We start from the raw sequence: 15,777 nt of genomic DNA on the forward strand, positions 1-15,777 counted from the left end.
TTAAAATGGATAAACAGACAAATTTCCTTCTTCTCACCTCAGCTGGAACATTTCCATTATTTAACAGCACCAGGGGTCGGATATGTCTGCGCCCTACTGGTACCCGTCTGAAGTGCAGCACTGGGCTTCCTTTACTGCTCCTCAGACCTGGACGTACCACACAAACACTGGGCAGAGTGCCTTGTCCCAAAAGGTCAAACTCCAGCACGCTGGTCTTAATTGTGGGTGTCACTCTTAATCCAGCAGAGAGAAGAGAGCAGGGTGGGAGAAGTCAGCAGCAGAAAACAACCGGTGCTGTTATTGTTATTATATACAGTAGTAACAGGGATTAAAAAAGGGATAGAAAAACTAAAGACAACACCGCAGTGGCATACACAGTCATTTGCTTCTTTACCTTCCACTTCCCTCCACCTTGGCCTCAAACACAACACTGTAATGCTGCATTGCCTGAGGTGTGAAGGTGACAACAGCAAACGCGTGCGAGAGGCTGGGAATGCTCAGTGTTGTCACAGGCAAGTCAAAGACCTCAATGTGTCGGGATGACTGTAAAACATACATATTTTAGACTCAAACTTCTACCTACATTATGATAGACAGAAACAGTCCGATATACATTTATCCTTGTGACTTTAAACACTTCACCTTAGGCCCAGCACTTCTGATGGCCAAGCTGAGCATGCAGGGGACCTTGCTGCTGTTGGTGAGTTTGAAGCGAGCTCGGCTGGTTTGACCCACCAGGATTTTGTTGAAGATAAACTTATTTTCATCCAGCACAAAAATCCCTTTAGCATTGCAAAACTGCTCTGAAGAAAGCTGGCTACTGCTGCAGCACAGATGGTGTTCCTCAAAGATGGAGGCCATATCCAATACTATGCCTAGAAACCAAAAAAAAAGAGCTAGATATAATATGATTTAAGTCAAAGAACGGCTAGCAGTAAGTTTAGAACAGAATTTGATCTTTGATCAAAAATCTTTTTAACATGCCTTTGGTAATTTCAGGACTGTAGAGCTGAGCCTGACCAGCTTTACTGATCAAAAAAGAATCATGCAGCTCTCACCTGGCTTGCAGACTTCAGCCAGCAGTGTGTAGGGTATGCCATCAGGATGGTCTGAGGGGTCACGCCCAATGATGTCAATGTGCAGACCCTGGCTCCACCTGCCCAGCTGTTCAGCTGCACAGTCCACTGTCACCAGCTGCTGAGACCCTGGCTGTAGGCTCCCAATGCAGGGAGACACTGAGAACATACCCACGCTGAGGCGATTCTGGAAGAATTCAGGAAAATCAGAAGAAGCAAGGAGAGGTGATGAGAATACTGAAAGGAGTACTTACAAAAAGAAATCAAATTTAATGTCAAAGAGCAGAATTTAGTTTATTTTGCTTTACAAACTATTAAGCATAAAAATCAAAGACACTAAATTATACACAATTTTATTTCATGACCATCATCACCGTTTTTTGTATTGCTTCCCTGTTAAAATTAAGGGGTTTTATCGTGTTTCTTATTAATTCACTTTATAGACCTTTTCAGTGTCTATTTTGTCTGTTTTACTTTTGTAAATCCATAACAACTCAAAGGAACTGAAAGAAAAAATGTCAGGACTGTTTTGTGATTATTCATGTGTTAATTATTAGCTTGACTAATCTCAAAATAAACAGAAAATGTAACTCTAAGAAAATTAATGAAGAGTCCAATGACTGTAAAACCACAAACAGGACCATCTATCAGGCACTGTCACTGGTGTGAAATTCACCAGTGTTCTCTCACCTGAAGAAAACTCTGAAAGGATTCTGGTGGTATTTTGGCAGCATTGGGCCTCCCTGAAAGGGTCTCTCTTGATATAGTCTTACCTGGACCCCTGAGACCAGAATGTAAAGAGAAAAAAAATACACAATTTATTAACAATAAATGTTACAAAATTTTGTTTTGTGAACACTAAAACTAAAAATGGTGGAGCAAATAAAATATCTTTAAAATAACATGTGCTGGATATGTTGTTTTTGTGTGTTCTGTTGGCCTACCCTGTCCTCACGGGATCTGTGATCATGCGGCAGATGGTGAAAGAGGCCTCAAAGACCCCATTGTTTTCTATGGTGAAGCTTTGGCTTTTCTTGTTGCCATAGATCAGAGGACCAAAGTTCAAGTCGGATGAAGGTGTGATCTTGTACCTGAAGAGAGACGAACATAAAACACCAAAAACAAAAAAACAACTACTAAGCTGCTTCATATGAGCAAAATAAGAGGCTGGAAATGAGATGAAAGAAACACAGTTTTTCAAATTCTATACTATAATACGATAATACAATAATGTTTCTGCACTATTAATAAATAATATATTAATAGTGCAGAATTAGTGAGAGCATGAATCGGCCTTCACCTGGTGAAAACAGATCGGGCTGAAACCCTGATCGCCACGATAGCTACAGTTTCTCCTCCTGTCCCAATGCTCGGTTCAATCACCTGCAAAAGATTAGCTCACTCAGTGTCAGCTATCAATTATTTAAATCTTTTAAATAAAGTTTTTACTTTTTATGGATCGAACCTGGCAAGGCAGGATAGGTTGGTCTTTAATGAACACTTCCACATCAGGTTTGAAGAGGATGTTCACTGTTGCGGGCTTGTTGGGCATCAGACTACCACACTGAGGAGACACTTTGAAAATGGAGTTTAGGTCTGGCTGCGCTGGGTCTGTCTGCTCAACATTAAACCTTGTGATAAGAGAACAATAAAATTAAATGACCGTTCCATGAAAACCTTTATATGAATAAAATATTGCAAAAACTATCAGTTTAAACTCACTTGTAAGATACTTCATATTTTCCTTGGTTTTTCAATCTGAGTGACAGTCTGACATCCTCAAAGACTCTGATGGTTCCAAAATTAAGACAGCCATCTGACATAGAAACATGAGCATGTAGTACATTATTGGTGGTTATTATATCCTGCCACCCACTCAGTCAGTCATTTTGCAGTGCTATCTGTTAATGGTCCTTAGCTGCGTTAGATGCCAGTTCTCTGTGACAAAAATATTTCCTCATGATAAAAAGGCAGCTCTACTTAATTTTCATTATTTAAGGAAATATAAATGTATATAACAATGTCTGTATGATGGATTTTCAGTTACTGTAACATCCTTGTTACATTTTTTCAACTTAAATATCATTTTTATGTGACTCCTTCTTTTGCATAAAATGTGGAGAATGGAAGTGCAGGTTCAAAATGGTCAAAATCGGATTGTTTACTGCATTTAAATCAATAAAAGGCCCACATTCACTTTCACATTTAAACGAAAAGCTGTTTCATTTGTACCTGGACTGATTTCCAGGTCCACGTCATAGGCTTCGGCAGTAACCTGAATATTTTCAGTGTATACAACACCTAGGATTTTCTCCACATCGGCTACCTGGAAAAAAACCCACATGATGTACTTCTGTGTGTATAACATGTCTATAATATATTCATTTATTTCATGTTATTTATTAACTACAGCATGAGTACTGCTCTGGTTGTACTCTACCTCCAGACGCAAGATTCTCTTAATATTGAGTGGCCTTCGGGCTCTGAAGCGCAAGCTCAAAGGGAAAGAAGAGTTAGGTGAGATGATGCCCTGATCTTGTGGCACAGTGAACTCATCACCCAACTCTTCCACACCCTGCAATCTCCAGGACACTGGCAGAGCTGTCTTATTATACATCATAATGCTGCGGCTGTCCCTCCTGGGCAGGATAAAAAAGGTTGGGTGAAGAGAGAGAAATCCCAAATTATCCACTGTGGCATATTTTATCATTGAAGCTCCTTTCTTTTGAGAAAATTCTTCATGGTTTTTTTTTTTTCAAATTCACTTTTGAATCTGTAAACTGAGCAATAGTTATCCGTGTTCCCTGAATTATTGCGGTATATGTTGGTACCTGTGCAGCAAAATCCTGTCAAAGTGCAAATGCTTGCTTTCCAACTCCAACTCTGGCCGAACGCCCCAGCACGAAAGCTCAATGACCACAAGCTCAGGATTGTCTTTGATCTGGCAAATCAAGCCGTCCTTCATTTGTCCTACTTTTGTTGGGTACGACCAAAGCGTCAACTCCTTGTAGGGTGGAAAAGTATTTAAATGTAAGTAGAGAAAGTAGAGTAAAATTATCAGACAGCATTAGTGCTATTCTACCTGTTTCTGGTTCGGTTTGAGGGTCATGGCTGGGGGGTCCAACAGATATGTGGTGGCCTGCGTATCATGCTTGAAACTGAATTGGACCTCAGCCTCCAGACATGAGTTATTGTGAATCACCAGCTTCTCTGAGTTCTCGGGGTACCTGTTTTCCTTGTATCTAGAAAACACACACGTGAATCTGTAAATACAAAGAAAGCCACAACCACATGAAACCATTTATAGCCATCGTTCTGCCTCTCACCTGTCTCTGGTCTTGCCACAGAGCAAAGGTCCAAACTCAAAGTATCCAGGTTTAATTACATAGGTCTTCAGAAGCCCCTCTTTAGTTTGAGTGACTTTCTTACTGTGGGGAAACACAGTCCTGTGGAAATCACACACAAAAAGTCAGACTATTAAAAAGCTTCAAACTTAATTCATCTGTGAAAAATAGATCTAGATTTTTACAAAGTGAGGCAGAACACAACACGCCAACTACAACCTCCCCGTTTGCAGTTATTTCACTACATTAGTTCATCACACTACGCAGACTGACATGTAATCACTGCTGATGGAAGGATAAGTAGAAACTCCTCTGCAGATGAGCTGGTTGAGTCTCCGGGTCCCGACTATCTCAAAGTTGAAGGTATGTTTAAAAGTTCCTGGTGACTCTGAGTAGAACCAGATCTTGAGTACCACCTCACCGCCAGCTGGCACAACCCAGCGAAATGCTGTCAGACTAAATGCATACAAGCACACATTCAGACAAGCAGCACCAACAACAAATTAAAAAACACTAATGAACATTAGTGATTCTGCAGTACGTCTTACATATGGCTGCGTTTTTGTTCCAAGCTTGCTTGATGTTCTTCCTGGTCAGTGTCCTCGGGGTGGAAGGAGGCATGCGAACGTGACCCGAGACGCTCTGGTCCCTGTGCTTTTGTTTTGGCGGAAGTCTGTTTCTTGCTCCTGTGAATCTCTCGGCCCGTTTTATCCTTGTCCTTCGCCACTGTGCTGTCCTTAATGGTGGCCTTGCCATGACCTTTAGAGCCTGTTGCCTCTTCCTTTACAAAAACAGCAGACAAACAGTGTTCTGACTTAAAAACCTAAAATTTCATGCTTTTAACACCAAAATAAGCTTGTGTGGGTTAAATGGACATGAGGTCCATGTTGCTTGTGTTTCAGATTTTGCCTCAAATTAAGAATGATTTTTTTTGTTTAGACATTACCGATAACTTTAAAACGGATGCTTGCAGCTCGTCCTCTTTCTTGTCCTTGTCCTTTTCATCCAGCCCTGAAGGAACCAGGAAGGTGAAACAGGTCTGTTCTAGTTTAGCTTGCTCTCGTTTTTTGGGAAAAGGAACGACAGAGAAGGTGACAGAAGGAGGGATTGGAGGGCCACTAGGACCTATCCCTAAATCATCCAACACCTAATGAGACCAAAGCAGAAAAGAAAATAGATTAGGAATTCATCTTAAACTTATGAAAGAATAATTTCATTTTCAACAGAAACATAATTAATAATTTTATAAAAATGAAAGATCTGTGAAATGATGCTATACCTCATCTAGGGCAGGCAAAGAGCTGCTTATGATGCTCATGTAGTCTTTTTCTGTTACATTTAACACAATATATGGAATGTCCAGAGGAGATGCCTTGTCGTCTGCCTTCTCTGCTTCTGACAGTCCTGCTATTTGACTGTGCAAAGGTGATATGAGCTTGTTACTGACTCTCCTGCTCTTCTTATCAGCAGAGGACTGTGTAGATGGAAAAAATATTTTGGATTCAAACAAGGATAAAGAATTATAGCACACCTTTCCAATTTTCCAAGCAGTCTTACATTTAAGTTAAAAAAAAAAAAGGAGGGATTGGAGGGCCACCTGGTGGAGGACCACCAGGTGTGTTGGCCAGCTAACACACCTGCTTCTCTGTTGTAACTTCAGCTGACCCTAAAGCATCTTCAGTGGGGAGTGGGACCAACAACAATCCCCGGCGCCGGTCCCAGTGCTGCAGGATATGCTCCACCAGGGCTTGGCTCTCCTCGTATTGACAGAACTTAGACTGCAGGTTCTCCACCCGGGACTGAATGGGGGTATGGTGAGCAATGGAGAATGAAGGAATGGTGGCACTTGAATGGTTAGTAGGCAATGATGTGAGTCTGTTAACCTCTAATGTAGAACATAATGTGCACCAGAACAGGTTAGGTTTACAGCATAAGTTACCAAGGTGAGTACGAAGCATCTGAATGAGAAGTATGGAAACCCAGGATTGGACCCAAAGTTACTTGGACTAAATCCTGCTTTGTAATACAGGCCTCAGATTTTATGTTATTGACTTAACAAAGAGCCCTTAAATGGCATATTTGTACAAACCTTCCCAGCAGGTAAGCCCTGTCTTCTTGCTCTGTCTTTTTGATTCCTCTCCCCTGCTTGTTTTCCATCTTTCAACTCTTTTTCTTCTCCTGCACTCTTCACATTTACAGTTTCTGTATTCTGGCAACAACACATGATTCATGTTGGATATAAAAGCAAAATTAAATACTTTAATGTAATTAGATCCTGTGCAGAATGCAAGACACTGGATTGCAGAGTAAATCATTAATTCTTCATTGAGTGGTTTTAAAAACTAAAGTAAGAGAAGCTGAAGATTTCACAGCACACATAGTAACAGATAGGCCTACAAGAAGTACTTTTGTTTCTTGAATCCCTTTTTTCTCAAATTAAAATCAAGTAAGTATTCAAAACATACTTGAAAAAAATCAGACATGTTGTTAAAATAGTAAGATTTATTATTTATTATTCCATCATTCCTCATATCTGATTTGTTGTATAACATTACACAATCTTATGAAATAATGTATCCCAAACATGCAGTATAAAAACTCCAGTAAGTTACAAAGTAGGTAATTAGTCTGCTATACATATCTACCATTTTAAATAATGCACTGGGGTTGAGTGTGTTGACATCGTTGCTAAGCTTAATTTACCTTGTCTATCTCCAGTGTGTCTGTGGGTTGAGGAGAACCTGTGGTTCCTTCTGTCTGCTTCTGTGGATCATCGGCCTCTTTGCTATGATGCTCTGTAGGAATAATGACCAGACGTCACTCAGTAACTGATTATGCTGCACTCTATAAACCGTTTCATTTTTTGCTCTATATTACATTTTATAAAATATTACATGTTTTTTTTACACTTGTCTGCACCTTCATTTAGATGACATTGCTCTCTTGTGTCCCCTAATTGCTCTTTGGAGTCGTTAACAGAAGACGCCCTTAGCACATTCAATGTTGACTACAGAGGAAAGGGGAGAAATTAATTCAGTGCTCTAATTTTTCTCTGTATTTGCTGGTCTTCAGACTGGATACAGACCTGCTTTACCCCCAGCAAGCTCTTCTTCCTTGATGGTTCTTTAATGTCCTTCTTTCCACCCACCTCTTTTAACCTTTGGTTCTCTTCCTGTTGCCTCTTTTCTTCCAGCTCTTTCGCCATCTGCTCCCTTACACACAAGTGAATTGTTTTTAGTTACCTTCATTTGAACTTGAATATATTCCTGGTATTTGAGTGAAACTGTGCATGCTCAGCATAAATAAAACTGTGCACAATATTCCTGGATGTAGAAGGAAGCAAGACGTAGTTTCAAGTCTCTATATTTATGATCACTATGAGGGCTTTTATTACATGGTAGATATAGTAAATCTAAGTCTATAACTGGTTTAAGAAGAAAATGAATGACATCAAATACCTCAAAATGTGGTTATAGTGGCTTATGCCATATTCTAAACCATTATTGATATAAATGTTAAAGCACATATTATGTATTGATTATTTATTACTGACATACTGACATGAAAGAGATTAAACAGTTGCTGCAGATTTGTCAGCTGCATATCTGATTCGGCTTTCACTCCAAAGCTGCTATATTGGATAGAGACTGTGTGACTAGGAAAGTTATTTGAGTAAAATAAAATGAATTTCATGGAGACCATCAAGAAACCAGTTTGAGACGCTCTATGATCTGTGACATGGTGTGTTATCCTGCTGGAAACAGCCCTCAGCAGATGTGGTCACTGTGGTCATAAAGGGATGGACATGGACAGCTACAGCAATCAGAAAGGCTTGTGTGTGCGTGGTGTTTAAACAATGCTCAGCTGGTACTTAGGGAACAAGAGAAAATACCCCTGATACCATTACACCACCGTCAGCCTGAACTCTTGATACAAGGCAGGACGGACCCGATTTTTCTACATACCTTGGGTTGTAATAAGTGGTTATCTGAATTATTGTTGTCTTCCTATCAGCTTGAAGCAGTTTGGACATTCTCCTCTGACCTCTGGCATCAACAAGGCATTTTCACCCAGAGAACTGAGCCTCACTAGGCATGTTGATCATACCATTGATGACTGTGTCCATTTCATCAAGCTAAAACATCAGTTTTGACTTTGTGCAGTTTGGTAAAACTAGAAATTAAAACCTCAATGAAAAAAATAAATATTGTCAATACCTGAACTTCTGCTGTCGGAATTCCTCTCTGTGTTTTTTGTTGATGCGCTCCTTCACCTCCTGTGGCAGAGCATTATACTCCTCCTCATCCATGTCCTGCAGCCATTGTTCCTCCCTGGCAGCTTTCTCCTTCTGCAGAGCCTCTGAAACACACACACACACACAGTTTTGGTCATTTATCTAATTCAATACATAAACATGACAACTATAAGTTCTGTTCACAGGTATAAGAATTTCTGTCTGTAAATGTTTTACCTTCAGCTTCGCTTTGAGCTTTTTCCCGTGCCTTCAGGGCTGTATATGAGTCAGATAAGTTGACCAAATAGATGTGTTTGCGGTTACTTAAGGCCTTGAGAACAACCTGCAGAGTGCTCGCTGGAACCCGAGTGTACGCTGAGTCCAGGCCATCAATCACTATTCCACGATAACAATCGCTTAACTGTAATCACAACGTAAGCACCAACATTAGAGAGAATTACAAAATAACTAGAGAAACATGAGAGAAAACATTCCTTATTTGTGCCAATTTATTGCACAGCACTGGCTAAGAGTTATTCAGTTTGCACTTTTCTGTATATACACACCATGTAATACCTCACCTGAAATCTTTCTGCTAGGATATCAACCAGTAAATGCTCAGGCAACAGACTCCTCAGTGTGGTCACATCTCCTCCCTGAAGCAAAATCACACTAAATAAATTGGTTTTCTATGAGTAACAATTACTCTGTATTCACAGTTTATACAATAGTTTTGTATAGAGGTGTAAAGGAAATGAAATTTAAATGAATTATTTAACTGCAAAGCAAGGACCAGACCACCAATTCATAGAGAAAAGAAATACATTAAAACAGAAAGAAAAAGTAAAAACAAACAAAATAAAGTCCTGTGAAAAGCTCAAAGACAACAGATACGGAGATACTTTGAGAAAATGTACCAGACAATGGACAATGTGTTGATTTTCAGTCATCAGGGGAGCCTTGGAGTCATTTTCACTACTGTTGTCCTCACAGTTGTTGGCTGTATTTAGTATAAAAGGCGATGAATCTGGATCGGAGGCTTCAAGAGGTGCTGTGGGTCCTGATCCAGACGTTTCCTCAATGACCAGACCTGGTAGCAGGTGGGTAATTTTTAGTTACTCTTCTGCTATGGTATCCAGCCTTACTGTAAAAGATCTGAAATATCTCTAAGGATGGGGGTAAGCTTCATTTAATTTACGGCAGAGGATACAGTAAGTGTAGGTTCTAATGGTTTAGTCCCAAGGAAATTTTCATTTTTAGACCATTTTCTAAATTCTGATGAGTTTTTATACTGCCGTGTACATTTTCTTCATCACTTTGTAGTACAACTATTAATATGTGTTTAGCTAAATGAAAAAACAAACAAAACAGTTTAATAAAAATCAACAATCACATATAGAGAAGGTTTACTCTTCTGTCCTCTTTGTGTTTGCCTGGTTGCAGATGTGAGAGTCAGGCTATAAAGAGTTGGTATTGCTGCCTGATATCAGGCTATTTTTTGTGTCTTTTGTTTTGACCTGTTCACACCAATGATAAATTCATAATTTAATTTCAGTTTTCTAACCATATTAAAACCTTTCTGATTTTAAAACATGTATCTGTGTTTTGGGACGGTTTTTAAAGATGATGCTTTTTTCAGACCATGCAATAAACTGGCAATCTGCCCAGGTCGCACCCTCTTTTCCTTTGACAGCTGAATCACGCTGCAGCCCAGCTCTTAACCGTTTACTTAAAACTGAAAATGACCAGTTAAAGGTGTTATTCATTTTTCCATCACAAGCTGCTTTCTAGCTTCCAGCTTACCAGCTTCCTTAGCATTTTTCTGAGCATGCTCTGTAGCAGCAAAGTCAAAGAGTTGTCTTGCTGTCAGGCTAACTGGTGAAGTGCCATTTAAAAGCATATCTGTAACCACATCATCAACACAGAGGCACGCTGCTCCATACCGAAGTGCCAGAGCAGCTGCTCTGCTGCTCTTATCTGAAAAAAAAAAAAGAGACACACACACACATACACACACACACCTTTTATATCAAGTTAACTGACTCTAGCAGGGGATGATTGTTTTATACACTATCATTATTTAAATTCTTTCATTGCAGAATGTGTTTTTAAACCTGTCAGTGGGGCTCCATATACGATAATAGCAATGCCTCTGCAGTTGCGTCCAATCAGAGCCTCAGGTGACAGGTCAACACCCATATGTCGGGCAACTGCTCTGCAGATAGGGGTCATCTCGAACTGTCTTAGACTCTCGCTGCTCGCCAATCTGGTCAATTCTGAGAAAACTGAATTTGAATTTAAATGTTAATTTTATAAGCAAAATAATGTTTGCAAAGAAAATTACACAAGTCTGAAAATTGATGGCATTTTTTTATGAACTGCTAGATGAGAAGTGAAACATCTTAAAGGACATTACAAAGAAGTCCTGTTGCTTTCAACTCAAGGTGATCATAGCCTGGATGACTGAGAACCAACAAAGAAGAAACTTGCTGTACTTACACATTTCAGGTGGTTTCACACCTGTAGTTCTAATTTCTGGGTGGTCTTCATCTAGTTTAGGCTTATTTTTTCCTCCCTGTGTGTCTTCATTTTGATCGTCATGACCCGTACCTGCCTTCAGCTCTGGGGCACACAGATCGATTAAAAGTGACATTATGACAGACATTAAAACAAATATGTGCTGACATAACTGTGTGTATATTATCAATAGCTGCTTAGGTATCTTTAAAGATACCTTCGTCTTTCATCTTGGAGCAATACTCCTTGTAATAGTCCAGCAGTTCTGAGGGAAGCCCTTCTCCCGGGACACGTGGAGGAAGTAGTAACACACTGTTGTCTTTATAATCCTGCATCAAACGCAGAATCTGCATGTGACCATGAGAAGAGAGGGCAGTTAAAAACCCAGAAAAAAATGTCTTATTAGAGACACCACATAATGCAAAAGACAAAAACAGATCATTTAATTCAGGAAAGCTGTGTGAGATTAACTGTAGTGAAAAAATTGCATTGCACAGCATTTCTACTTTGTCTCTTTCTCTGATGCCTTTTTAATCATGCCATATTTTACCAATGAAAGGAAATCACATAATCTCTTCATATTACTACACCACTTGTAGCCTTGCCTTTAAAAATCATGCACTTCATTTTAAAGTAAATTTGCAACAATATTTCTGAGACTTTAGAAAAAAAGTGCTACCTCTTCTTCCTGGAGATACTGTGTGTCAAACTCCAGGGAGTAAAACTCAATGGGGAAAGAACAGGGGTTTTTCACTGTAACCTCAGCTTCAACGTCAGTGCTGGCAGGGAGACAAGGGCCCAGCTCGAGTACCGAAGGGCAGAACTCGAGATGTGGATCCTCACCCTGACCCTGAGCTGTGATGAACACCTCCTGGGTGCTGTCAGCGACTCGCACCACTAGCCGTCTGTTGTAAGGACACTGAAAGACAAATAGAGCAAAACAGTAGGTCTTTTGTCATATTTTATATCACGTTCTCTTGCTACTTTTTCATGATTAAGCAGTATGATGTTATGCTACTAATTATATCTAACAGTTATTGTTCTAATATTAAAAGCAGTTCACCCCATCAGCAGGCTTGAACTTTATGTGGACATTGACCCGTTCACCAGGGGACAGCACACCAGAGGAGGGAAACATCTCAAACACCACTGGAGGTGGGCGCTGCTCCTGCAAGGCTTTTTTACGCTTGTAGAGGGGCAGGAACTTATCGATCTGAGTGAGAACAAGAACAAATGCAGGCATCACATTTATTGTATTTCTCTCTATCTGATATCTTTCTTGGCACGACACAGATGGCCTGTGGATTCCATTTTTATATTATCCACAAAATAACAACAGTCATACCTTTTTAAAAGGCTTAACCTCCTCAGCTATGCTCCAGTGACACGGCACAGACTCATGGTTCAGCAGCTGTATTGTCTTCATCTGTTGGGTTATAAAGAAATTCTTACATTTTGCACAACAATATGTCATTAAATATAATGACATCGCATTACTGCAAGTTAAAACTGGTTTCAATTAATGAGATTTACTCATGCCTTTAGAATACCAAAGGTTCGAATGTATAGGTCTGACAATTCATTGATTTACCGGAACTGTCTGTATGTATTTTTCAAAACGCCCCATAAACTTGAAGCAGTCAAACATATTCCTGGATGGAGTAGAGCTTGAATTAGCTCCAGAATTTAAATATCTTGGGGTCATTCTAGACCCAACATTATCCTTCAAGAGTCACATAAATAAAGTGTCCCAGGTACTTAAATTTAATAATGGAAATTTTAATCATATACGTAATAATTTAAATATGAATGTTGCAAAAACTTATTTTTACTCAATGATCATCTCTCATATGGACTATTGTTTGACGTCCTGGTCACTTGCTTGTCCAACAACACTTAAAACTATTGAAAACATTTATAAAAGAAGTTTAAAACTACTTGACAAAAAACCAACTTCCCACCACCACTGTCATGTGTTAAAAAAACATAAATTACATGAACTTCAATAACTTAGTGAAACTTAAAAGAGTGTGTTTAATATATAAAATCTTACACTCCCTTGCTCCACCACCACTAAAGCAGTTCATTAGGCATAAAGAAAGCTCAGACAGGACCACTCAAGCTACAATCTGAGGAGACTTGTTTATACCCTACAGACGGACAGCATTTGGGCAGAACGTCCTCTCTGTTAAGGGAGGCCATCTGTGGAACAGTCGTCCTCAACCAGTTAGAGAATGCTCTACACTCAATTTGTTTAAGGCAAAGGTTAAAAACTGGTTATGGACAAATCAAGTGTGTGATCATGTATGAGTTGTACAGTTTTAATGTTTTGTTGGGAACAGAATGGTGTGTATGTGTGAGTTTGGTGATGGAGTTTTTATTATGAATGAATGATGAATTTTTATGAATTATTATGTCTATTTTTTATGCTTAAGGATAACAGATGGAAATTAGCCCTTGGCTATAATCTGGTATGTTTACATTCATGTCATTTTTTTTTTTACATTTATGTTCATTAACATGCACTGTCCTAAATAAATAAAATTTAAAAAAATAAATAAATAAATTTCTTGGTAACTATATGTAGGAGGGCACCACAGTGAGCCCAGTTAGAGCTCTGTGCTTGACAGCTGTGCCTACCTGCTGTTCAAAACTGTTAATTGTGAGGAACAGCCAATCAGAAGAAACTTAAAGGAAGAACTGGTAAAAAAAAAAGGCAAATTTAAAATAAAAGATGATGTGAAAGGCTGCACCATGGCCCAGTAATGATAACTAAGGACTGTGAATTATATAAAGATGCTCAAGTCCAAGAAAAGAAATATAGAGATGAGAAATTTGCAAATGTGGTTAGCTTTGAATAATAGATTTTACTGTAATTGCATATATTTTTTTCATCTCAGTGGAACACACTGCAATTCTTTTTTTTTTTTTTTTTGTGTCCCATTTGGATCTTTAGCATCAGAATTGTTGTCTTAAGGCCACAATGTAATTCAAACATGTTTGAACCCATTAATGTTTTCAAAACAAACACTAACAAAAGTAGCAGACCCAGTATATTTGTTAAATACATAAAAATAACCACTTTCATTAACTGTTAATAACTGTTTTATACACACATCATCTACTTACTGTATTTTAGTATCTGTTCTAACTCAGTCAGGATCTATTATCTCTTAGTCAATGTTTTGGAGAAAAATATGCCTTCCTTCGCATTCTTAAGTCAGTCATGCATGTTGTAAATGTTTTCAGGTTTTTCTGTCTGTTTCAGCCAGCCTAAGGATTAAGCACCTGTACCTGGCGGAACCATTTCTGATTTTCACTGATCATTGAAACAAAAAGATTCTTGTCTCGACTGATTTTTTAAGTTGCACATCAGCTCAATTTATGTTCACCTGGTTAAAATGAATTAAGTATTGTTTTTCAAAATGCAATAATTTTTAAGCCTAGAAAACTTAAATTACACAAAGATGTTTTTATCACTTAAGAAATATTTCTAGGTTAAGTACCATTGTATCATGCTCTAAACTGGAAATTGTTATCCATGCATTTATTAGTTCTATGTTTGAACCCTATGTTTCTCTATTTAGTTCTTGTCTATTTAGGTTCCTCCCATGTCTGTGTGTCCCCACTACATTGTCCATAGTGTCATGTCTTCGGTGTATGAGTCTGTCGTGTACCCTGTGTTTAGGTCTTCCTCATCCTTTGTGTCTGAGTTATGTTCCTCCTCCCTCTCTCTCGTGTTCCCTCACTCCCTCTCTCTGGCTCTCATGTCTGCCTTACCTCGACCCTTGTGTCAAGCTCGCGTGTCCCAGTCTACGTCTCCCTATGTTTCCTTTTTTGTTTTGACAGTCTCATGTTCCCTGTTCAGTGTGTTTAGTTTTGTTTGTGGGGTCATGTTCATTTCAGCTGTGTTCCCCATGTGTTTCCACTCTCCTCGTCACCTCTCTGTGTATTTAGTGAGTTTTCTGTCATTTGTTGTCAGGTCACCTGCTTTCCATGTTTCATGTTCCAGGTATTCATGTTCCTCGTGTCCAGATTTTTCCATGGCCGTGTTCAGGGTTTTTCCATGTTTAATTCTAGTTTACTCAGTTTAGGTTATTGTTTAGTTTCATACCTTGCCCTTTGTTTAGTATTTTTTCCATCAGCTATATTAAACAGCTCGGTTTTTGTTAAAACCAAATTACGTTCCACGCTTCGTTTTGTCTGCGTTTGGGTCCACTATTCACACTCCACACAGTCAGCAAGCACAGACTGTGACATCTGGTTATGACTTTTAGAGCTCTTAATGGTCAAGCACCAGCTTAAATCATTAAACTTTTGCAGCAATACGTCCCCAAGAGGTCCCTGAGGTCTTCTGATAAGGACACAGTTACTGTACATCATACAAGCTGAAAACTAAAGGACACAGCGCTTTTGCCAGAATGGGCCACAGACGCTGGAGGTCTCTCCCTTTAAGTTTTAGATCTGTGGACTCAGTGGTCTCTTATAATAAAAAAAAAACCCAACTCATCTTTCTGATTTGCATTTAGTTACCTCGTTCTTTATTCTGTTTTTGTTTTTAAATTTTTATTGTTTTTTTGTGAAGCACTTTGTGATCTTTGTCTTG

At 39.0% G+C, this 15,777-nt stretch overlaps 1 protein-coding gene across 1 annotated transcript in view; it reads right to left on the reverse strand.

Annotated features, from left to right (window-relative positions):
* LOC113007533 (hydrocephalus-inducing protein homolog) overlaps positions 1-15,777 on the reverse strand; it is a 68,261-nt gene that overhangs the window by 21,806 nt on the left and 30,678 nt on the right. The window contains exons 34-67 of the mRNA XM_026144201.2: positions 12,517-12,597; positions 12,235-12,384; positions 11,851-12,090; positions 11,389-11,518; positions 11,154-11,276; positions 10,769-10,939; positions 10,458-10,631; positions 9,572-9,744; positions 9,236-9,310; positions 8,892-9,075; positions 8,638-8,779; positions 7,506-7,632; positions 7,340-7,427; positions 7,124-7,215; positions 6,510-6,629; positions 6,058-6,219; positions 5,700-5,894; positions 5,367-5,567; positions 4,969-5,201; positions 4,694-4,876; positions 4,403-4,522; positions 4,159-4,318; positions 3,908-4,080; positions 3,517-3,715; positions 3,309-3,402; positions 2,799-2,892; positions 2,542-2,707; positions 2,377-2,459; positions 2,021-2,167; positions 1,767-1,857; positions 1,059-1,263; positions 643-875; positions 395-543; positions 38-233 (exon numbers count right to left, since the gene is read on the reverse strand). Coding sequence (XP_025999986.2) covers positions 38-233; positions 395-543; positions 643-875; positions 1,059-1,263; positions 1,767-1,857; positions 2,021-2,167; positions 2,377-2,459; positions 2,542-2,707; positions 2,799-2,892; positions 3,309-3,402; positions 3,517-3,715; positions 3,908-4,080; positions 4,159-4,318; positions 4,403-4,522; positions 4,694-4,876; positions 4,969-5,201; positions 5,367-5,567; positions 5,700-5,894; positions 6,058-6,219; positions 6,510-6,629; positions 7,124-7,215; positions 7,340-7,427; positions 7,506-7,632; positions 8,638-8,779; positions 8,892-9,075; positions 9,236-9,310; positions 9,572-9,744; positions 10,458-10,631; positions 10,769-10,939; positions 11,154-11,276; positions 11,389-11,518; positions 11,851-12,090; positions 12,235-12,384; positions 12,517-12,597 — 5,154 coding nt within the window. The remainder of the gene's footprint in view (positions 1-37; positions 234-394; positions 544-642; positions 876-1,058; positions 1,264-1,766; positions 1,858-2,020; positions 2,168-2,376; positions 2,460-2,541; positions 2,708-2,798; positions 2,893-3,308; positions 3,403-3,516; positions 3,716-3,907; positions 4,081-4,158; positions 4,319-4,402; positions 4,523-4,693; positions 4,877-4,968; positions 5,202-5,366; positions 5,568-5,699; positions 5,895-6,057; positions 6,220-6,509; positions 6,630-7,123; positions 7,216-7,339; positions 7,428-7,505; positions 7,633-8,637; positions 8,780-8,891; positions 9,076-9,235; positions 9,311-9,571; positions 9,745-10,457; positions 10,632-10,768; positions 10,940-11,153; positions 11,277-11,388; positions 11,519-11,850; positions 12,091-12,234; positions 12,385-12,516; positions 12,598-15,777) is intronic.

The sequence above is a fragment of the Astatotilapia calliptera genome, chromosome 16 (genome assembly GCF_964374335.1).
Source record: "Astatotilapia calliptera chromosome 16, fAstCal68.1, whole genome shotgun sequence".
Classification (NCBI taxonomy): domain Eukaryota; kingdom Metazoa; phylum Chordata; class Actinopteri; order Cichliformes; family Cichlidae; genus Astatotilapia; species Astatotilapia calliptera.